The sequence below is a fragment of the Mobula hypostoma genome, chromosome 6 (genome assembly GCF_963921235.1).
Source record: "Mobula hypostoma chromosome 6, sMobHyp1.1, whole genome shotgun sequence".
NCBI lineage: Eukaryota > Metazoa > Chordata > Chondrichthyes > Myliobatiformes > Myliobatidae > Mobula > Mobula hypostoma.
The window spans coordinates 96,743,708-96,768,203 of record NC_086102.1 but is presented as its reverse complement, the minus strand read 5'-3'; the positions used below and the strand labels follow the sequence as shown (position 1 = coordinate 96,768,203).

Here is a 24,496-nt window from a genome sequence, read left to right as displayed (position 1 = left end):
GGATTGTGTAGGTAACAGGTGTGAGGATAGAGGAGTGGATACGGGTTAGAAACAGTCATCATGATGTGAGGATAGGGGAGTGGATAAGGGATTTTGTAGGTAACAGAGGGGTGGGGATAGAAGAGTAGATAAGGGTTTATATAGTTAACAGATGTTGGGGATAGAGGAGTGCATAAGAGACTGTATAGCTAACAGCGGGTTGAGGGATAGGCGTGTGGATAAGAGATTGTATAGGTAACAGAGGGTGGGGCTGGAGGTATGGATAAGGGATTGTGTTGGTAACAGACGGGTGGTGATAGAGGAGTGGATAATGAGTTGTGTAAGTAACAGAGGGGTGGGGAGTGGATATGTGATTGTTTAGGTAACAGAGGGTGGGGATAGAGGAGAGGATAAGGGGTTGTAAAGGTAACAGGGTTGGGGATAGTGGAGTAGATAAGGGATTGTATATGTAACAGAGGGGTGGGGATGGAAAAGTTGATAAGGGATTTTATAGGTAATAGAGGGGTGGGGATGGAAAAGTTGATAAGGGATTGTTTTGGTAACAGAGGGTGGGGATAAGGGAATGGATAAAGGATTGTAAAGGTAACAGAGAGGTGGAGACATGGGAGTTGATAAGGGATTGTGTTGGTAAGAGGGGTGGGGATAGAGGAGTGGATGAGGAATTGTATAGATAACAGAGGGCTGGGGATAGAGGAGTGGATAAGGGATTGTGTAGGTAACAGAGGGGTGCGAATAGAGGAGTGGATAAGGTATTGTACAGGTAACAGAGCAGTGGGGATAGAGGAGTGGATAAGGGATTGTGTAGGCAAGAGAGGGATGTGGATAGGGGAGTGGATAAGGCATTGTAACGGTAACAGGGTGGGAATAGAGGAGTGGATAAGGGATTGTAAAGTAACAAAAGGGGGTAGGGGTAGAGGAGTGGAAAAGGGATTATAAAGGTAACAAAGAGGTGGGAGTAGAGGAGAGGATAAGGGATTGTATTGGTAACAGATCGGTGGGGATAGAGGACTAGATAAGGGATTGTGTATGTAACAGACGGGTGGAGGTAGAGGAGTGGATAAGGGATTGTAAAGGTAACAAAAGGGTGGGGTAGAGCAGTGGATAAGGGATTGTTTAGGTAACAGAGGGGTGTGAATCAATGTTCCCTATAATTTTTAGTAGTCAATGTGCGTAAAAATCTTAGGTTGTGCAAATTTTTCTCCTGTGACAAAAGTATGTGCGCACCGAATGCACACATGGCAGAGTTTATGTAGGTTTACAAATTATTTGACATAAAAATGCACAGAATAACAACAAATTGACATACATATTTAAGTCACTCAGTTATTTTTTCTCTCTCCTCTCTTTGGTATTTACCCATTCTTTGTAAACTCTATCTAGACCAATAGAACTTCCATCCAATTGATAGCTTTTGATTCTCATTAACATATCCAATGACATTCACATGAATGGTTTCTCAGCTTATTTCTGAGTTGATTCATTCCGCTAAAAGCTCACTCGCAGTCCGCACTAGATGCAAAAAATGTTCCCCCAAGGTCCATCAACTGTGCAAGGTCGCCAAACTGTTCATTTTGAAGTACAAATGCCACCATTTGAGCAAAGTTTGAAATCAGTTTGGATTTAATTTTTTCTTGCACAGAAAGTTTGAAATCATTAAACTGTCTATTACAGTATTTTCAGCTAGAAAATCATGATACTTTTTGAACCCAGATATTTTTATAATTTGTTGGTGCCAATTAAATACCCCTGAAGTAGTAAACATTCATCATAAAAGGAAGGGAGATTAACAGGACTTGAACTTTAGACACAATTTAAGATTGATTTATTTGCTGGTCCATTTAATATTGCTCCACATTTGTCTTCATTCAGCATGAAGCAATTGAACTCTCTAAAAATGAAAAAGTAAAACTGAGCTGATTTAAAGGTTATAATTTAATTTTAATAACACTGACCAAGTGATTTTTTCCATTAAAGTTCTAAAGGCCGCAATGACCCTCAGACAGCAGAAAGCTGATTTTACAGGGTTGTTAATTTTTCATCATACAGATGGAATGCTTCATTTTGACAGCCTTCCGCCTGATACAGTGTTTGACAGGAGATTCTGTTCTCAGCCCCTCTGAAACTTGACTCTTTGTTTTCTCTTTCCTTTTCTTCAGCTTTTGCTTTCCTGCAACAGCAACGGCATGTTAGAGCAAAATATATTACCATATGCAGTTGGAATAAACCCTTTCCAAACCCAGACAAAGAAACAAAGCCTAGTTTATTTATTTCTTATTATGATTTTATTGGAACAATTAGGATTTGATGAAGGAACCACTTGTTAAGGGACAAACCATTTAATTTGTATAGGAGATTTAAGACTGCGTCATGCACTTGACCTTTCCACAGCAGCGAACAAACTAAGGGTATGAAGATCTCCCTTTCATGCAATGCATTTCTGTCACTAATTATTCTCTCTCTTATTCCTACCCTTAACCTCATACAGCTTGCATTTGCTCCTGTGTAGTATTTGGAATACCACGTTAAGGTAAAGTTTGCTACACAAATCTTTCTGTTGTTGAATCGTTCTGTGGTTCTGTCATCAGCTGTTCAAATCATAGTGATAATAGTCAGCAATTACAACTATCTCATGCAATCTCCCAGAAGCCAGTTCCTAAGTTTCAAAAGGAGATTAACGATGTTTTAAAATAGTAAACAAATGATTTCTTGCTGAGTGTTAGTGCTGGTTGTTTCCCCATACATTTACTACTGAACATTGGACCCATTGACTGCATGACCAATGCAAATTTCACTCTCATACAGATTTTAATGACTAATAAACAGGGAGGTGCAACCATAATAAAGATCACGCGTTCAGCATTTGTGCCAGAATTACACCAACAGTGGAAAGTTAAATTGAGCTAATTAAGTAACTTTAATTCAATGCCAGACTGCTAAAGAAAAACATTAAGAAACCTAAGGGAGCACGCAACATTGATGCAGGCAATAGATTCTATGAAATCAAGGACACCTGCAACCCATATGCTGCCATATAAACATTTGAAAATTATTTGAGAGAATTGTCTTACAAACAACTTGGGCAGCAGCAGCTTTACGATTACATCTTTGAGATAGAGCTCTCCATCAAATCCTTGGCTGCATCCTGCCCACTAGCACATCACAAGCATCAGAGACAGAATTACAGTGCTGAACAGGCTTGGAGTCTTTGACATTGATTCCAGACTCCTTGAAGTCTCATTACACCCGGTCAAATGTAGATAAGGAAACAACCTGCTTTTCTCTCTTAACTGATGATTCTGTGCCCTTCAACAACATATGGAAAAAGCACTTAAAAAGAATACAGAATATGAAAATGGCTTAAACATCAACAACTGTCAACCAAAAAAATACTGGAGAACTATAGTTGCCAGTGGTATTTCAAACATGCAGTCACTTTTGAAAAGGAATAAAGTTGAAGAATAAAAATTGGCTTTAATTTGGTCTGTTGTTGCGTTTCTAACCAGATTGGACTGAAAAATGGATTGCAACACATTTAGTGATGAAGTTGCAATTGTACCCTGAGCATCAAAAGCCTCTCTCCTCCTCCTTCCAGGTTATGTGTTCAGATTATTTCCATGTCTGCAGCATGCAGAATGCTGCTCAGGATTGAAATAATAGTTAAGGCAAAACAGTTTCTGAAAACCTAACATCATGTCCAGAGGAACTGAACATTCTGAAGTCCTGTTTGAAGCAAAGGTAAACTATTGGGGCAGGAAATATAGAAACATGATTGCTTAAAATTTTCTCGTTAACTGCTGCAGTGACTGCGGTCCCAACTAGGTCTTGAATTTGCAGCAGAGAGAAGAGCAGAGATGATAGGACAGAGGAGGGATAGCTGAGGATCAGAGGGGTAATCAAGGATTGAGTGATTGGTAGGCTTGGTGGTCTTGTCAGGAGACTTAGCAGAGAACTGATGGAAGGTGATATCTGGATACCTCGCGTGGCAAAAACACAGCAGAGCCCAGAAAGACAGTTGTGAGACTTTATCAGTTGTGTATTACACTGGTCTGTGCCTAATGCAGCAGTGTAATAAAGGTTCAACAGATTGAATCTGTCCTTCAATCTTGAATAAGATTGGCCTACTGAGTTTGGAGAATGAGAGATGAGTGCAAGATTCTCAGAGAGTGTGACAGTGTAGATTCTGGGCCTTCTGTTGCCAGAGTGATGACCCCATTAGTGATGAGCATTATTTTTTTCTTATGGAGGGTTGTAAATCTTTAGAATTTTTTACTACAGTGAGGGTCAAGGGTCAATTTTATTTGCCATTTACATTTACACAGATTAGGAATTTGCTGTGATGTACTAGTTCGACATGCAACAAAAAACAACATTCAACAATGATAAGGAAAAAGAATTATATAAAGAATTAGAGGTATGGATATCGAATCAAATGTGTGTCAATACATAAGTACCTCCATGCATTTACAATGGAAGCAGCATTAGAAAAAATGGTTTAAAGTGTTTACACTGGAGTGTAGTGACTGACGTATAGGGGCGGAACTGTGAATGGTGGCTTGTTGACTACTTTCAGGGATGAGATAGAATTTTGGATCTTATCTTATATTGTAGGTATCAGAAAGTGGAGCTGAAACAATGGATCAGTAATTGTTTTGACTGCTGGAGGAAGCTTGAGACATGGTTTACTCAACTCATAATGCTTATGTTTTTCATAATTCCTTTAACTGTATGAAAGGAAACAAAAAACAAGAGAAGCTTTTCAGGACGTTTTTACATGCCTTCAATTGATTGTTCACAAGGACTCTATTCACGTTATAAGTGAAAAATTCTCACTTCGTAACTATTTGATCCAGGATCGAAAAGGTAGAAAATATACTTTAATGTACTTACTTCATTTTATCACGCTGGCCAGTCACAATTATCACAATTAAACCAAACACTATCAACCCCATGATGATGCCAAAAATGATCAGCCACACAGTGACAGGTGGCTCTGGGACTGGGGTCAACGTGGGGATGATGCCCACAAACTCCAGTGTGTCTTCGTCCAGGGAAAAGGCGTTATTGAATCTGGCTCTGACCATTCTGAAATGAAAACAGAAAATTAACTCAAAAATTAATCTCATAAAAAAAATTAAATGGTCCTTTCTGTAAAAACACTGTCAAGCATACCTGATTGCTTTCTCCACATCTGTCTTGGGAAGAGGTTTTGATCCATTATTTGGATCTGTCACCACAAAATAAAATGAGATCCTTTTTGTTTCCTCGCAGATGTGCACATCAGATACACTGTAAAACAGCAAGGGGTACAATTTCAACAACTTCTCTCTGAATAATATTTTTAATACAGCTAACATACCCAGGACAGTGCTGTGATAAGAGAAAGACTTTGCAGGTATACAAAGAGAATATATGAGAAATTGTCCATCATTAAGGACCTCCAGAACCCAGGACATGCCCTTTTCTCACTGTTACCATCAGGTAGGAGGTACAGGAGCCTGAAGGCACACACTCTGCGATTCAGGAACAGCTTCTTCTCCTCTGCCATCTGATTTCTAAATGGACATTGAACCCATGAACACTCCCTCACTACTTTTTTATTTATGTTATTTTGCACTACTTATTTTAACTTAACTACTTAGTAAACATATATGTAAGACCATAAGATATAGGAACAGAAGTAGGCCATTTGGCCCATTGAGATTGCTCTGCCATTCAATCATGGGCTGATTCAATTTTTTCAGTCATCCCCACTCCCCTGCCTTCTCCCCATATCCTTTGATGCCCTGGCTGATCAACTAGGTACAGAGGAGATGTCGGGGGTAAGTTGGTTACTCAGAGAGTGGTGAGTGCATGGAATGGGCCGCCAGCAACAGTGGTGGACGCGAATATGACAGGGTCTTTTAAGAGACTTTTAGATAGGTACATGGAGCTTAGAAAAATAGAGGGCTATGGGTAAGCCTAGTAATTTCTAAGGTAGGGACATGTTTGGCACAACTTTGTGGGCCGAAGGGCCTGTATTGTGCTGTAGGTTTTCTATGTTTCTAAATGCACCCAATGTTTTGGCCTCCACAGCTGCTCATGGCAACAAATTCCACAGATTTACCACCCTCTGACTAAAGTAATTTCTCTGCACCATTGTTCTAAATGGACATCCTTCAATCCAGAAGTCGTGTCCTCTTGTGCTAGACTCCCCGACAATGGGAAATAACTTTGTCATATCTAATCTGTTTAGGACTTTTAACATTCAGAATGTTTCAATGAGATCCTCCCTCATTCTCCTGAATTCCAGGGAATACAGCCCAAGAGCTGCCGGATGTTCCTCATATGGTAACCTTTTCATTCCTGGAATCATTCTCGTGAATCTTCTCTGAACCCTCTCCAGTGTCAGTATATCCTTTCTAAAAGCAGCGCGCGCGACCTCTCCGGTGAAATGATATCATATTTTTAAAAAGGGGCCGTGCACAATCCTGATTTGATGGAGATGGACGTGAGAAACACGGAGGAACATCTGGAGAAACTTCTGAAAAGCCTGGTTCACTGCCGCTGCTACTGTGCGATCGAGAATCTCTGGAAGGAAGGCCCCAAATCCTCGGCTTTGCCTGTTGCTGACACCGAGACTGGAGTCAAAGTGCTCGGCAGAGATGGTTCTCGGTGCTCCGTGTCGGAGGGCTGGTCAGAGTCTCGAAGTTTTCGGACGGACTGAGAGTCGGACTGTGGTCGGGTGCTTCCAGGATGCTGCATCGGCAAGTTTGCAGCGCTGGAAGCTCATGGCAGGGAGAGTTTTCTTCCTTCTACCATCTATGTGAGATGTTGAGACTTTTGAGAGACTTTAAGACGTTTTTTTTACCATGCCCATGGTCTGTCCTTCTATCAAATTATGGTATTGCTTGCATTGTTGTAACTATATGTTATAATTATGTGGTTTTTGTCAGCTTTTCAGTCTTGGCCTATCTTGTGTTTCTGTGATATCACACCGGAGGAACATTGTATCATTTCTTAATGCATGCATTACTAAATGACAATAAAAGAGGACTGCGTGTCCTTATAATCTAATCTAATCTAAAATAAGGAGCCCAAAACTGCACACAATACTCCAAGTGTGGTCTCATGAATGCCTTATAGAGCCTCAACATCACATCCCTGCTATTATATTCTATACCTCTAGAAATAAATGCTAATATTCGCCTAAACTATCTAAGTCTCTCTGCAGGCTCTGTTTCCTCGACACTACCCACTCCTCCACCTATCTTTGTATCATTGGAAAATTTAGCCACAAATCCATTAATCCCATAGTCCAAATCATTGACATAAATTGTTAAAAAGTAGCGGTCCCAACACCGACCACTGTGAAACTCAATTGGTAACCGGCAGCCAGCCAGAATTGGATCCCTTCATTCTCACTCTCTGTTTTCTGATGACCAGCCAATGCTCCACTCATGCTAGTAACTCCCCTTTAATTCCATGGGCTCTTATCTTGCTAAGCAGCCTCATGAACAGCACCTTGTCAAAGGCTTTCTGAAAATCCAAGCACAGCACATCTACTGCATCTCCTTTGTCTACCCTGCTTGCAATTGCCTCAAAAAATTGAAGTAGGTTAGTCAGGCAGGACTTTCCTTTCAGGAAACCATGCTGGCTTTGGCCTATTTTGTCATATGCCTCCAGGTACTCCGTAATCTCATCTCTAACAATCGATTCCAACAATTTCCCAACTACTGATGTCAGGCTAACAGGTCTATAGTTTCCTTTCTGCTGCCTCCCACCCTTCTTAAATAGTGGAGTAACATTTGCAATTTTCCAGTCATCCAGTACAATGGTAAAGTCATTGTTAATGCCTTTGCAATCTCTCCAGCTACTTCCTTCAGAACCCAAGGGTGCATTCCATCAGGTCCAGGAGATTTATCCACACTCAGACCATTAAGCTTCCTGAGCACCTTCTCAGTCATAATTTTCACTGTACATACTTCACTTCCTTGACACTCTTGAATGTCCGGCATACTGCAGATGTCTTCCACTGTGAAGACTGATGCAAAATATGCATTCAGCTCCTCTGCCATCTCTGTGTCTCTCATTACAATATCTCCAGCATCATTTTCTATTTGTCCTATATCTACCCTCAACTCTCTTTTACCCTTTATATACTTAAAAAAGCTTTGAGTATCTTCTTTGATATTAGTCACCAGCTTCCTTTTATAATTCATCTTTTCCTTCTGAATGATCTTCTTCATTTCCTTCTGCAAGTTTTTAAAAGTGTCCCAATCTTCTATCTTGCCACTAGCTCTGACTTCCTTGTATGCTCTGTCTTTTGGGATTACTTTGGCTCTGACTTCACTTGTCAGCCACGGTAGTATCCTTCTTCCCTTTGAAAATTTCTTCTTATTTGGAATATATCTGTCTTGCACTTCCCTCATTTTTTGCAGAAACTCCAGCCATTGCTGTTCTGCTGTCCTTCCTGTTAGTGTCCCTTTCCAGTCAACCTCGGCCAGTTCCCCTCTCGTGCCATTGTAATTTCCTTTATTCCCCTGAAATACCGACACATTGGAATTTAGTTTCTCCTTCTCAAATTGTATACTTAACGTAACTCAATCTTTTCTCTATATTTATTTGTCATGTATTGCATTGTACTGCTGCTACAAAGCTAGCGAATTTCATGACATATGCCCGTCATATCAAACCTGATTCTGTTTTTGAAATTGTAAGGCATGTTGCAACTGCTAGATTCATATATTTAATATAAAAAGAAACATAATGGAAATGTTATATTTATTTTATTTAGAGATAAAGCACAGTGACAGGCCCTCGTAGTTCAATGAGCCCATGCTGCCCAATTACACCCATGTGGCCAATTCACCTACTAATCCGTACGGCTGTGGAACGTGGGGATATTAGAAAGTTAAGCATTGAGGATTAGTTTGATATGAAAGGTTCTTCAGGCTACAGTGAGGCTTTAGAATCCTAAGTGCTTAAAAATTGCACTCTAAAATGCCAGAAAGAAACTGGTACATAAGAGAAGGACCTTCTTCATCCAATTCTAGGCATGTTTCCGGGAGGATCATTCCTGTATGTTTCCGGGAGGGTTATTACTGTATGTTTCCGTGAGGATTATTACTGGATGTTTCCGGGAGGATTATTACTGCATGTTTCAGGGAGGATTATTACCAGTCACTTATTGCCTATGGGCCTCTGTACCCTATATTAATTTCCTGGCATCCAGTTTACACAACTAACAAGAGGGTAGCATATTAAAATATTTCACCTGTCTTCCTTAGAATGTAGGAACAGGCCCTTTGGTCCATGATGTGGTACTGAACTGCTAGATTAGCAATTAATTCCCCAACTGAATGAATCTGTTCTGTCTACACAATATCCACATCTTACCATGTTCTGCATATTCATGTGCTTTTCACAGAGTCTATTACAACATGCAGTTTCTCTGAATCCATATTTGTGCTTTCTTGGTGCTTTACGACAATCTATTTGTTTCGATACCATTCAACCTCATTATATTTATTGACTATGGCTCAGAGTTTAATACCAGCATTCCTACAGTCCTGATTAAAAAGCTACAGAACCTAGGCCTCTGTACCTGCCTCTGCAACTGGATCCTCACTTCCTAACCAGAAGACCACAATCTGTGCGGATTGAAAATAATATCTCCACCTCACTGACAATTAGCACTGGTGCATGACAGGTTTATGTGCTTAGCCCACTGCTCTACTCTCTCTATACACATGACTGTGTGGCATGGCATAGCTCAAACGGCATCTATAAATTTGCTGATGATAGTTGGCAGAATTTCAGCTGGTGATGAGAGGGCATACAGGAGTGAGATATACCAGCTAGTTGAGTGGTGTTGCAAAAACAAACTTGCATTCAATGTCAACAAGACGAATGAGCTGATTACAGCCTTCAGGAAGGGTAAGAGGAGGGAACACAAATCCTCATAGAGTGATCAGAGGTGGGGAGAGTGAGCAATTTCAAGCTCCTGGGTGTCAATATCTCTGAGGATCTAACCTGGTCCCAACATAGCGATGCAGCTATAAAGAAGGCAGTGACTATATTTCATTAGGAGTTTGAGGAGATTTGGTTTGTCAGCTAAAACACTGGGAAACTACAAATCTGCCATGAACAGCATTCTGACTGGCTGCATCACCATCTGGTATGGGAGGCCACTGCAAAAGATTGAAGTAAGTTGCAGAAACATGTAAAATTAGTCAGTTCCATCATGGGTGCCAACCGCTGTAGTATCCAAGATATCTTCAAGGAGCAGTGCCTTAGGAAGGCAGCGTCCCTCATTCAGGATCCCCACCACCCAGGACATAAGGTCATGTGGCCCATCGAGTTTGCCATTCAATCATGGCTGATTTGTTTTTCCTCTCCTCAGCCCCTCTCCCCGGCCTTCTCCCTATAACCTTTGACGCCGTGGCCATTGCTGGGAGTAGGCAAGTGGTGAGAGTAGGAGTGTCAGGCTTTGGCTCAAAGGAAGCTTCGACTTGAAAGAAGCATTGGCTCTGGGTAAGTTTCTGTTAAGTTTCCCTTTTTCTCTTACTGCACCGAGTATAGTAAATGGCCATTGTGTGGACATGCCCACTTCTCACTGTTACCATCGGGAAGGAGGGAGAGAAGACTGAAGACACACTCAGCGATTCAGGAACAGCTTCTACCCCTCTGTCATCTGATTCCTAAATAGACTCAGGAACACTAACTCACTACTTCTTATTTCTATTTTTGCAGTAATTTTAACTTAACTATTTAATAGATAGCATGTAGATATTTCTGTAAGAAGAAGAATGTAACTCATATTTATTTAATAAGTAGATCATTGTACTGCTGTAAAGTTAACAAATTTCATGACATATGCCAATAATATTAAATTTGATTCTGATTCTGATATCTTCAGCCCTTAGATTTTGTTAAGTCTCCGGAACAGGTACAATTGTTTTTGAAAAGAATGGGAATGATGCAGAATGCTATCTGTTCAAGATAAGACAAACCTGAGAGGAACTACCAGATGATTGTTCAATCTTACAGGCTACCAAGTATAGGTAATGCAAGTTATATACTTAGCTGAACTATGTTACGACATAGAATGTTCCTTTTAAATACTTGACGGCAGATCTTAAAGCAATCCGGAGCTGAAATGCAGTTAGGTCTGTGCATCTTATAAGATCATAAGACACAGGAGCAGAATTAGACCACTCGCCCATGAAGACTGCTCTGCCATTCCATCATGGTTGATTTATTATCCCTGTCAAACTCATTCTCCTGCTTTCTCCTTGTAACTTTTGATGCTCTGATTACCCAAAAACCTCCCAACCTCTGTTTTAAATGTACTTAATGACTTGGCATCCACAGCCGTTTGTGGCAATTAATTCCACAGATTCACCACTCCCTAGCTAAAGAAATTCCTTCTCATCTCCGTTCAAAATGGACATCCCTCTATTCTGAGGCTGTGCCTTTTGGTCCTAGAATTCCTGAAAATAAAAAAAAATTCCTTTCCACCTCCACTGTATCTAGGCCTTTCAATATTCAATAGGTTTCAGTCAGATCCCCCCACATTCTTCTAAATTCCAGTGAGTACAGACCCAAAGCCAACAAAAAGCTCATCATTAACCCTTTTATTCCTGGAATCATTCTCGTGGACCTTCTCTGGACCCTCTCCATTGCCAGCACATCCTTTCTTAGGTAATGGGCCAAAAACTGCTCACAATACCTCAAGTGCAGTCAGACCAATGCCTTATGAAGCCTCAGCATCACATCCTTGTTCTTATATTCTAGTCCTCTCAAAATGAACTTAACATTGCAGTTGCCTTCCTTACCACCGATTCAACCTGAGGAGTCCTAAGACCCCTTTCACCTCTGATTTTTGATTTTTGAATTTTCTCCCCACTCCCCTGCACATTATTCCCTCCACCTGCCACGTCTTTGTCCTTTGTCCATTCTCTCAATCTGTCCTAGTGTTTCTGCAGTCTCCCTACTTCTTCACCATTACCTCCCCCTCCATCTATCTTTGTAGTTTCAGAAAACTTGGCACAAAGCCATGAATTCCATCATCCAAATCATTGACATACAATGTTAAAAGAAGAGGTTCCAATACCGACCTCTGCGGAACACCATTTGCCAACCAGAAAAAGTCCCCTTTATTCTCACTCTTCGACTCCTGACAATCAGCCAGTTTTCTATCCATGCCAGTATCTTTCCTGTAATACCATGGTCTTGTAGCTTGAACATCCATTGATTCTCTTTTGTCTATCCTGCTTGTTATTTCCTCAAACAATTCCAACAGATTTATCAAGCAAGATTTCCCCTAAAGGAAACCATGCTGACTTTGGTGTACTGCATCATGTGCCTCCAAGTACTCCAAAACCTCATCCTTAATAATAGACTCCAACATCTTCCCAACCACCGATGTCAGGCTAACAGGCCTATAATGGGGGGCATGGTAGTGTAGTGGTTAGTACAATACTTTACAGTACCAGTAACTATGGTTCAATTCCTGACACTGCCTGCAAGGTGTTTGTACATTCTTCCCGTGACTGCACGTGTTTCCTGCACGTACTGGTTGGAAGGTTAATGGGTCATTGTCCCATGATTAGCCTACGAGTGAATCGGGGTTGCTGCACAATGCAGATTGGGGGGCTGAGAGGGCCTGCTCGGCACTGTATCGTAAAAATAAATAAATAAATAAATAACTTCCTTTCTTCTGCCTCCCTTCCTTCTTGAAGTGTGGAGTGACAGTTACAACTTTCCAGTCCTCCAGAACCTTTCCAGAATCTAGTAATTTTTGGATCATCAATACTAATGTCTCCACAATCTCGTTGGTTTCCTCTTTCAGAACACTGGGTGTTGTCCATCTGGTCCAAGTGAATTATCAAACTTCAGACCTTTCAGCTTCCCAAGCACCTTCTCCTTAGCAATGCAACTGCACTCACTGCTGTCTCCTAACATTCTTGAATTTCTAGCATACCGCTAGTGTCCTCCACAGTGAAAACTGACATAAAATACTTATTAAGTTCTTCTGCTATCTCTTTGCCCGCCATTACTGCCTCTTCAGTGGTCCGATATCCACCCTCACCTCTCTTACCCTTTATATGTTTGAAAAAAACTTTGGTATTGATTGATATTATTGGCTAGTTTACCTTCATGCTTCAGCTTTTCTCTCCATATGGTTTTTTTAGTTGTCCTGTTCTTTGTTTTACTTCTGTCCTTGACTTCCCTTGTTGCCTTATCCTCCATTTACAATACTTCTTCATTTTTTGGATGTATCTGTCCTACATCTTCTGAATTGCCCCCAGAAATTCTAGTTGAAACTAGCTTATTATAAAACAAATGAACTTTATTCCTTTAAAATACTGTAAATTCACATGATACTATTCACTGCATATTTTCAGATTGTCACTATTATGACAGAAACTACAATGCTAAACCCTTAAACAGACTACGTTACTGCATTCTGGGAACAGAACATCTCAGGTAAACCTATTTTTTTATTGAGATACAGTACAGAATAGGCCCTTCTGGCCTTTCGAGTGAGCTGCCCACCGATTCCCCAATTTAATGCTGACCTAATCATGAGACAGTTTGCAATGATCAATAAACCTGCCAATCGGTACGTCTTTAGACTGTGGGAGGAAACCGGAGCACCTGGAGAAACCCACACAGTCATGGGAGGAGGTACAATTGCCCGCTGGTACTGTAAGCCATTGTGCTATCCACTATGCTCTCTCTCTCTCTCCCTCTCTCTGGCTATCCATCCCATAGGATGATGATGATTCCTTTCAGTCATTTAGTGGGTGGTACCCCACTCCTCAGAAAGGAACAGCATGTGCGTGAATGGATTTTAGGTGAGTAGGGGGTCGCACAGGTGCAGACCCATCCTCTTGACATCCCCTCCGGGATCCAGCGGCATGGTGGGGTCCAAGACGGCTGGGGGAAGTTCTATTGCAGTGAATGGCCAGACCAGGCTTCGATGCAAGGGATGCCCTTCTCGCGCTTCACGGCACGTGTTTGCTAGATGGCCGTTGACACCACGAGAGGGTTCATCCGCCCTTTGACAGGTCTTGTTTTTGTCCTGCAGGGTGTCTAGCCACCCTCCTCAGCAGGCAAGCCTGGTGGGGGAGCCTGTTTAGTCGCCGACCACCTGACCATGCGACAGGTAGTACTGGGTTACATGGTACCAGTAGCACTCAGACGAGTGACCTGACGACTATGCTAACATGCTGCACAATTATTATAATTAGCATTTTCCTTATCATTTAGCTCACTGAGTCGATGCTAGTTTTCAAAACAATTCAATTTCCCCGCCTAATTTTCCAGTTATTTTAGAACCAACAATTATAATAGTTGCCACCTGCTTGCACTTCTATACAGAAAGTAAATAGTCTGGAGGTTACTGCTTTTGTCCTGGACAAACATCCGAGCAACTATAATTGAGACATTGTCAATTTCGGAAGCACATCCATGTAATTAGAGATTAAAATAAAGCCCATTGCAAGAGCTCGCTACTAATTTAATGTAGACCACACCCACTCCCAGGGGACTCACTTCACCCACACCCACTCCCCAGGGACTCACATCACCCACACCCACATCCCGGGGTCTCACATCACCCACACCCACTCCCCAGGGACTCACATCACCCACACCCACTCCCCGGAGACTCACATCACCCACACCCACTCCCCGGAGACTAATATCACCCACACCCAATCCCCAGGGACTCACATCACCCACACCCACTCCCCAGGGACTCACATCACTCACACCCACACCCCGAGGACTAACACCACCCACACCCACTCCCCAGGAACTAACACCAGCCACACCCACACCCACTCCCCGGGGACTCACATCACCCACACCCACTCCCCAGGAACTAACACAACCCACACCCACTCCCCGGGGACTAACACCACTAACACCCACTCCCCTGGGACTCACATCACCCACACTCCCCGGGTCTAACACCACCCACACCCACTCTCCGGGGACTCACATCACCCACACCGACTCCCCGGAGACTAATATCACCCACACTCACTCCCCAGGGACTCACATCACCCACACCCTCTCCCCAGGAACTAACACCAGCCACACCCACTCCCCGGGGACTAACATCATCCACACCCACTCCCTGGGGACTCACATCACCCACACCCACTCCCCTGGGACTCACATCACCTACACCCACTCCCCGGGGACTCACATCATCCACACCCACAGCCCGAGGACTAACACCACCCACACCCACTCCCCGGGGACTAACACGACCCACACCCACTCCCCTGGGACTCACATCACCCACACACACTCCTCAGGGACTAACACCACCCACACCCACTCTCCGGGGACACACATCACCCACACCGACTCCCCGGAGACTAATATCACCCACACCCATTCCCCAGGGACTCACATCACCCACACCCACTTCCCAGGAGCTAACACCAGCCACACCCACTTCCCGGGGACTAACACCACCCACACCCACTCTCCCGGGACACACATCACCCACACCGACTCCCCGGAGACTAATATCACCCACACCCACTCTGAATGGATTGAGCTGTGCTAAGAGGCTGTTTCAGACTTCCTGTGATTTATTGCCTGATAGATTCCCAGCTCTCTTGTCTATGGGAAATAAAATCTCTTATCTAGCAGCATTTGGCTTGTTGAAGAAAACGCCTGTGAAGGTCTTTCTTTTTCCCAGGGCTGAAATGGTTGCCACAAGAGGACACAGGTTTAAGGTGCTTGGGAGTAGGTACAGAGGACATGTCAGTGGTAAGTTTTTTATGCAGAGTGTGTTGAGTGCGTGGAATGGGCTGCCAGCAATGTTGGTGGAGGCGGATACGTTAGGGTCTTTTTAGAGACTTTTGGATAGGTACATGCATGGTGCTTAGAAAAATAAAGGGCTATGGGTAAGCCTAGTAATTTCTAAGGTAGGGACAGGTTTGGCACGACTTTGTGGGCCAAAGGGCCTGTATTGTGCTGTAGGTTTTCCATGTTTCTATGCTGTAACTCAGTGATTCTCGGCATCTCTCTGCCCTATACAACAGATTGGCAGCACTCAGCAAGCCATAACCACTAGGAAAAGTGCCTGACCAGACATAGGCTTTCTGGGGCTTCCATAATCCTCCATACGTATACTCGAATTATGATTGAATCTTCAATCTAATTGACTTGATAAAAATAGATTGTTTGCCTATGTTATGATACTGGAAGAAATGGGACAATCAAAGCATAGTCCCATGATTCACCAACAAAGTACTCACTGGAATGGTTGTTTCATTAATTTTCTCATACCATACGCCACTGTCGCTTGAAAGTAGAACTGCTCATTGTCATCCCAATCATACTGTCATTGAACAAGAATTAAAATCATTAAGCCTGCATTCACATGCCTATCTCCTATTTCCTATCTCCGTTTTCTAAAAGCAAACACAGGCAGTAATGTTTAACATTCAGCTCTGTCCGAACCCACATGATTATCACTCTTGCTGCTTCAGTGATTTTGGTAAAGCTTCTCTGTACAAAAAAGGGACAGATTAAAAGAGCTGTCAAACTCTCATGGAATCATTTCCATTAGATGCTGTGATAAAGTTAATCTCTCATTTCAAGAATAATCAGTTACCCAGTTTGGCACTGACTGTCAACTCTACATATTTCAAATCCCTCAAGACAAATGGCTGGATAGGCAAACATATCCTGGATTCCTGGGTTTATAAATAAAACTCTGCTCAGCTTTTATTCATCACAGTTATGTAATAACTTTTCAATATCTCAAACCTGTACTGTCATATAGAAAAATGATGTGAATCTTAAATCTTATCACCTGTGTAAGTCCCATTACCCTGACTGTGTGAGCATAACAATAATTTATCCTTAACCGTCTTGAAATTCACAGTTAGATTTCAGGTTTAATTGTGTTTTTGTATAGGTTCTATTTTCCTTTCCATCTAATCTGCTTCCTCACCAAAACTCTGAACAACCTACCTCCAAACTGGATCCTCACCAGAGAAAGATAACTCTCCCGATCTACCCAACAAACCTCAATCGGAATATAATAAGTAGAAGCAGGACTCAGTGCTTAGTTTCTTCAGCTTGGATTAGGATAGGTTGAGTGAACTCGGCCTTTTCTCCTTGGAGTGACGGAGGTGAGAGGTGACCTGATAGAGGTGTACAAGATGATGAGAGGCATTGTTCATGTGGGTAGTCAAGCTTTTTTTCCAGGGCTGGAATAGCTAAAATGAAAGGGCACAGTTTTAAGGTGCTTGGAAGCAGGTACAGAGGAGATGTCAGGGGTAAGGGTTTTACTCAGAGTGTGGTGAGTGCGTGGGATGGGCTGCCGGCGACGGTGGTGGAGGCGGATATAATAGGGTCTTTTAAGAGACTCCTGGACAGGTGCAGGGAGCTTAGAAAAATAGAGGGCTATGTGTAATTTCTAAGGTAAGGACATATTTGGCTCAGCTTTGTGGGCCGAAGGGCCTGTATTGTGCTGTAGGTTTTCTATGTTTCATAGAACATAGAACATAGAATAGTACAGCACAGTACAGGCCCTTTGGCCCACAATGTTGTGCCGACCCTCAAACCCTGCCTCCCATATAAGCCCCCACCTTAGATTCCTCCATATACCTGTCTAGTAGTCTCTTAAACTTCACTAGTGTATCTGCCTCCACCACTGACTCAGGCAGTGCATTCCATGCACCAACCACTCTCTGAGTAAAAAACCTTCCTCTAATATCCCCCTTGAACTTCCCACCCCTTACCTTAAAGCCATGTCCTCTTGTATTGAGCAGTGGTGCCCTGAGGAAGAGGCGCTGGCTATCCACTCTATCTATTCCTCTTATTATCTTGTACACCTCTATCATGTCTCCTCTCATCCTCCTTCTCTCCAAAGAGTAAAGACCTAGCTCCCCTTAATCTCTGATCATAATGCATACTCTCTAAACCAGGCAGCATCCTGGTAAATCTCCTCTGTACCCTTTCCAATGCTTCCACATCCTTCCTATAGTGAGGTGACCAGAACTGGACACAATACTCCAAGTGTGGCCTAACCAGAGTTTTATAGAGCTGCATCATTACATCGCGACTCTTAAACTCTATCCCTCGACTTATGAAAGCTAACACCCCATAAGCTTTCTTAACTACCCTATCCACCTGTGAGGCAACTTTTAGGGATCTGTGGACATGTACCCCCAGATCCGTCTGCTCCTTCACACTACCAAGTATCCTGCCATTTACTTTGTACTCTGCCTTGAAGTTTGTCCTTCCAAAGTGTACCACCTCACACTTCTCCGGGCTGATCTCCACCCGCCACTTCTCAGCCCACTTCTGCATCCTATCAATGTCTCTCTGCAATCTTTGACAATCCTCTACACTATCTACAACACCACCAACCTTTGTGTCGTCTGAAAACTTGCCAACCCACCCTTCTACCCCCACATCCAGGTCGTTAATAAAAATCATGAAAAGTAGAGGTCCCAGAACAGATCCTTGTGGGACACCACTAGTCACAATCCTCCAATCTGAATGTACTCCCTCCACCACCACCCTCTGCCTTCTGCAGGCAAGTCAATTCTGAATCCACCTGGCCAAACTTCCCTGGATCCCATGCCTTCTAACTTTCTGAATAAGCCTACCATGTGGAACCTTGTCAAATGCTCCTTTTGAGGAGGTTAAAGCTAAACTACTACAACAACACATTTATACCCCATCACTGGATTCCATGTTCCCTCTAAAATCCAGAAATTATTTAACTTGAGACTCCACAGCCTTTTAAGGTAGAGATTTTCAAAGATGTACCTATAAATCTTCAATTTCTTCTGTTGTACCATGGTTGGGCCACTTCTTCTGTTGTACCTTTGTGCCTTAAATCATTGCATCTATGCTGCAAATTGCATATTTTTAAAATGCTAGCATCTGCCTTTCTATTATTATACTCTTTCATGCTATTATCGTGCTTATCATGCTATTATACTCTTTCATGCCTCTCTATTATCATACTCTTTCATGCTGTCTACCCAGTTAGCTTGCCCTCATACTTACATAGTTCGAATTGTTTTGATTGAAAATGTTATTTTCATATTGAAATAACTGTTAAAAATTCTATCATTTAATGGTCACCAAGTGGCTCTTTAAAATTAGATACTTAATTAATCTTTGTCATTGCACAGCACAATCTAAAATAGCCTATTCCAGTGTCAGTTCTTTAATGTAGCAAAACTCATTTTGGATTCCAGAAGCATTATTAGCATTTTTTTCCGTCTGTAGTCGGTTTAAATCACCCATACTTAACATGTTGTAACACATGTCTCTAATGAGGATGAACTTACGGCCTCGTCTCCAAGAGCTGCTTTCAGGCTGATTCTTACTTTAAATGCATTTGGTGAATCTGAAATGAATGATAACGAACAAAATATCAAACTCACTCAGAAGCTGATTTTTTGTTCAAAAGATACCCCGTATTGCTGAATACAATTCCAAAACTATGTCAGCTTTCTTAAGCTGGAAGTATTCTTAGCTGAGCCAGGAAGTTGTAGACTGAAATCTTATTCTTGAGATTTCCCCTAACTTTGCATGCAATACTGCTGGATCAGTGCACTGGGGTAAGTAGTGGTGAATGAATTGTTAAAACATTGACCACTTCTTGTCTCAGAACTTTAAAGAAACACATGGCCATGGCACTATTCTGAAGACGATCAAGAGAGCTATTTTGGAGTTTCAGATAACGTTTATCCTTTAAAGTTGCAAAAACAGATTATCTAGTCACTACTACACTGCCATTACATGAACTAGCTTGTGCAGATTGGCTCATCCTCAGATCCCAAATGCTGTTATAAAAGTCTTTTAAGTTCTTTTTTGCTGAGTGAGAAGAAGCTAAACCATACCAAGTCTGTATAACATTGTAAGTTTCATAGTCATTTCTGAATGAGATTTTAAATCTGATTTTGGCATTGTTTAATATATAATTAGATTTTTAAAATCTGAAATTATGTGATCGCAAAAGTCAAATAATAAGTGCAATTGGTCACTGCAATGTTTCACATAATTACATTGGTATAAGCATACAAGATGGAAATTGACAAATATGGAGCTTCAGTCACATAACATACCTTTCAGACAGATCAGACCCAATTCTGTGGCTCCAGACCCTGCAGCCATAAAAGGATTGAAAAGAATAAGCAAAAGCACAAACCACATCTCCATAATGAAGGACACTGCAAAGGAATAAGCCACACAGGACACTACCTTTTGTTTTCTGTGATAGATAAACTTCCACCAAAAATGGTTGCTTGTACAAGGTTTAATTATTAAACTAGGATGATCTGGTAAACAACCTATGTATCTTCGCAAACTGTCTGTCACGACTGCAGTTAGAATTGATTAAAATGTTGCTCTAATCAGACTCGCAAAGGAAAGTCCAGTAAAAGCTTTTCTGGACAATTGAAATTTTGTGCAGGTCAACAGAGAAATTAAAATACCTCACAGTTTCCCAAGTGCATTACTCTTTCAAGGAGGAAATAATTCTTTCAAGGAGGAAATTTTAACCAAAGTCTATTTTGTTCATTTCCCTAAAGATCATCTGAAATGCATAGAACATAGAAAACCTACAGCACAATACAGGCCCTTCGGCCCACAAAGCTGTGCCGAACATGTCCTTACCTTAGAAATTATGTAGGGTTACCCATAGCCCTCTATTTTTCTGAGCTCCATGTACCTGTCCAAAGACCCTATCGTATCCGCCTCCACCACCGTTGCTGGCAGCCCATTCCACGCAGTCACCACTCTCTGCGTAAAAAAACTTACCCCTGACATCTCCTCTGTACCTACTTCCAAACACCTTAAAACTGTGCCTTCTTGTGCTGGCCATTTCAGCCCTGAGAAAAAGCCTCTGACTATCCACACGATTTCTGGACCATTGGGACCTCTCTTGGGGCAGGCATGACCGAGAGGGACCAATATCCTGGCAGGGAGGTATGCTAAGGCTATTGAGGAGAGTTTAAACTAGAATTGTTGGGGGGGTGGGCGCGGTGGGAACTGAACTGTAGGGATGGAGGAAGGGCTGGTTAGCTCACAAATAGAGAAAGCTTGGAGGCAGTGCGAGAATGAAGGTAGGCAGGTAATAGAGAAGGGATACGCTCAGACCGATGGTTTGAAACATTTCAATTTTAATGTAAAAAGTCACTTCTCAGCCCAGTTTTGCATCCTATCGATGTCCCGCTGTAACCTCTGACAGCCCTCCTCACTATCCACAACACCTCCAACTTTTGTGTCATCAGCAAATTTACTAACCCATCCCTCCACTTCTTCATCCAGGTCATTATAAAAATCACGAAGAGTAGGGGTCCAGAGCAGATCCCTGAGGCACACCACTGGTCACCGGCCTCCATGAAGAATATGACATGTTTACAACCACTCTCTGCCTTCTGTAGGCAAGCCAGTTCTGGATCCACAAAGCAATGTCTCCTTGGATCCCATGTCTCCTTACTTTCGCAATAAGACTTGCATAGGATACCTTATCAAATGCCTTGCTGAACTCCATATACATTACATCAATATGTTTAGTCACATCCTCAAAATATTTAATCAGGCTCGTAAGGCACGACCTACCTTTGACAAACCCATGCTGGCTATTCCTAATCATATTAGACCTCTCCAAATGTTCATAAGTCCTGCCTCTCAGGATCTTCTCCACCAACTTACCAACCACTGAAGTAAGACTCATTGGTTTATAATTTCCTGGATTAAATCCATTAAAACAGTTAGAAATATTACTTACAATAATTTGTATATGCTGTTAATATTCACTAAAGCTGAAGAAAGGCTTGCTGGAAAATTTGGCATATTCATAGTTTATCTTTCCCAAATGTAATTTATTCAAAAAAATTGCAATTTGGAACGCACCACTTTCCACAGTACAAGGCAAAGCATTCTACCAATGCAGAGTATTTGCTATTTATTGGCATGAAATCAATATTCCCTTTCTTACATTTCATGAGTAAACCATTTGAGATGCCTTTAAACAAACTCCAGGCCTCCAGGCCCTCATTATACAATGGTGGGAGGGCACTAAACAAGAGCCTTTCCCCAGCAAGTTTTTATGCTGTTTGATCCAAGCTTCAGTATGTATACAATGATGGCGATGTATTCAGTCACCACGGCCTCTCTGGGTCCAACCAAAAGTGCAATTGTTCATTCTGTACGTCTTATTTTAATGGTTATGTAAGGGGTTTCTTCTTTCATGTTATTTGCTAAGGCTAATAAAATGGCTTCTTTGTTATGTTATAATAAAATGGCTTCTCTGTAATGTTGCTGAGTTAACGGTAACAGCTTGTTTGGGTTATAATTACTGATAACGGGAATTGTATTCATTTGCTAACCAATTGGGATAGATGTTATTCTTTCTGTCTGTGTGAAAGCTGTAAGTTTGTGCAGGCTTTGAGGACAAGGCACGAGGAGAAGGAAGAGAGAAGACGTGGCTTGAGGAGACAGTTGCCGGACTCGCTGGGCCTGGCCTCGGGGCGGGAGCCCAGGGGCCGACTAGCAAAGGAGGATCAGTGAAAGGGAATCCGTGAGCTCCAGCATTTGTGCACTGGACATGTTTATGAGATTATTGGTTCCTTTTATTTGTTTTCCTTTTCTTTTGTTTCTCTACTAACCCCATACTTAAATATAAAATCTTAATCGTTTAACGGTGCGTTGTGGCCTGAATGTTATTTCGGGGTACTGATGTTACACAGGGGACACAACACACAGCATCCACCCAAACAAGAGCGCTAAAGTTTGGTTGTGGAGGGGGTGCCACCCCCGAGATCATGCCACTAGATGCAACGAGTCTTACAGTTAAAAGTCATTGCTGGATTTAGAGGAAATCAAGTCGTTCATATCGACCCCAATCGTAAGTTGCTCAATAGTGGTGGAGCTGGATTAAGTGCTGTTTTGCTGCCTGCTGTAGCAACCCATGGTGAAGTTGTCAGAAGCAGTGTACAGTCCAACAAATGGTGCAAACGAGCGTCTTGGACATCTTTCTTGAGATTGCAAGACCTAGTTGTGCATTCATCATCATCATCAGGTGCCATGCCCAGTTTGAGCTTTGACTGCCATGGCCCACTCACTCCTGTTTCGGGTCAAGTGGATCAATTCATTGGTATTCATTTCCAGTTCTCTGGCTGCTGTCTCCATCATCATTCATCTTTGTCTTCCTCTTGCTTTCTTCCCTTCAATCTTTCTCATGATTACCATGCGTTCTAACTCCTCTTTCCAAATCACATGTCCAATGAAGTTACGTTGCCTTTTCATGATCTCATACATTATTTCTCTTTTTGTGTTTGCTCTGTTCATCACATCCTTGTTAGATATTCGTTTTGTCCATGATATTCTTTGCATCCTCCTCAAAGATCACATCTCTGCTGCTACAATTCGTTTCCTCATGTTGCTAGATATTGTCCAACATTCTGAGGCATATAACATAACTGGATAAACGTAACATTTCAGTACTCTGAGGCGGGTTGTCATGCCTAGTTTAGTATTGGTGAGTATACTCTTCATTCTCGTAAAGGTGTCTTTTGCCATCCCTATTCTTCTTTTGATGTCCATGTCGCACCTGCCATCTGATGTCACCCAGCTTCCAAAGTACAAAAGTTCTGTACTTATTTTATGTCTTCCCCGTTTATTCTCAGCCTGCAGATAGGATTCTCCTTCCTTTCTTAAGAAGAGTGATAAATACTGATTTTTTCATCTCTTCTGGTATTATTCCAATCTCATAAATGTCATTGATTAAATCAGTAAGTTTTTCAATTCCATAATCTTCAAGGGTGATAATTTATTCTATTACTAATTCATCAGGACCTGCTGCCTTTCCTTTCTTCATCTTATTTATTGCATTACGAACTTCAGATTTTAAAATACTTGGACCTTCAATGTTTTTCTTAATTTCTCGTTTTTCGCCTCGATCGTCTTCAAACAATTCCTGAATATACTCAGTCTATCTGTTCATAATCTCATTTTTTTCCATGATAATGGTACCGTCCTTTGCTTTCAAACATCCACTGAAGAACAGAGGAGCTTTTTATCAGTGATATTCTTGATTTGTTGATATAACCTTTTTGGATCTATAATAAGGATTCTTTCTATTTGCTCACATTCCTGGTTTAACCATTCTTCTTTGGCTTTTTGACATAAGCTTTTAACTTTTTTATCTAAGGACTCATATTCTACAGGATTTGTTTTCTTCCATCTCCTTTCTTCCATTAGATTTTTGATTTCACCTGTCATCCGTTTATTCTTTGTGCTTGTTGCTTTTTTAGGAATCACAGACTTTGCTGACTCTACCAAGGCATCCTTTAGAGTGTTAAATTTCATTTCTACGTGATTGCAATCATCTTCAACAGATTCTATTTCTAGACTTTGAAATCTATTCCTTACTTCAATTGTAAATTTTTATCTTAAGTTTTCTTCTTTAATTAATTGCAAGTAGTCAAGGTTTTTGCTTCTTTAGTTT

General features: G+C 41.8%; 1 protein-coding gene across 1 annotated transcript; it reads right to left on the bottom strand.

Annotated features, from left to right (window-relative positions):
* Positions 1-1,620: 1,620 nt before the first annotated feature.
* Positions 1,621-20,266, bottom strand: cltrn (collectrin, amino acid transport regulator). Its single transcript, XM_063049951.1, has 6 exons — positions 20,109-20,266; positions 19,329-19,387; positions 16,269-16,351; positions 5,170-5,286; positions 4,888-5,082; positions 1,621-2,167 (listed from the first exon to the last, which is right to left on the bottom strand). The coding sequence occupies exons 1-6, from the start codon at positions 20,200-20,202 to the stop codon at positions 2,017-2,019; spliced, it is 699 nt and encodes a 232-aa protein (XP_062906021.1). The 5' UTR covers positions 20,203-20,266; the 3' UTR covers positions 1,621-2,016.
* Between the last annotated feature and the right edge of the window lie 4,230 nt (positions 20,267-24,496).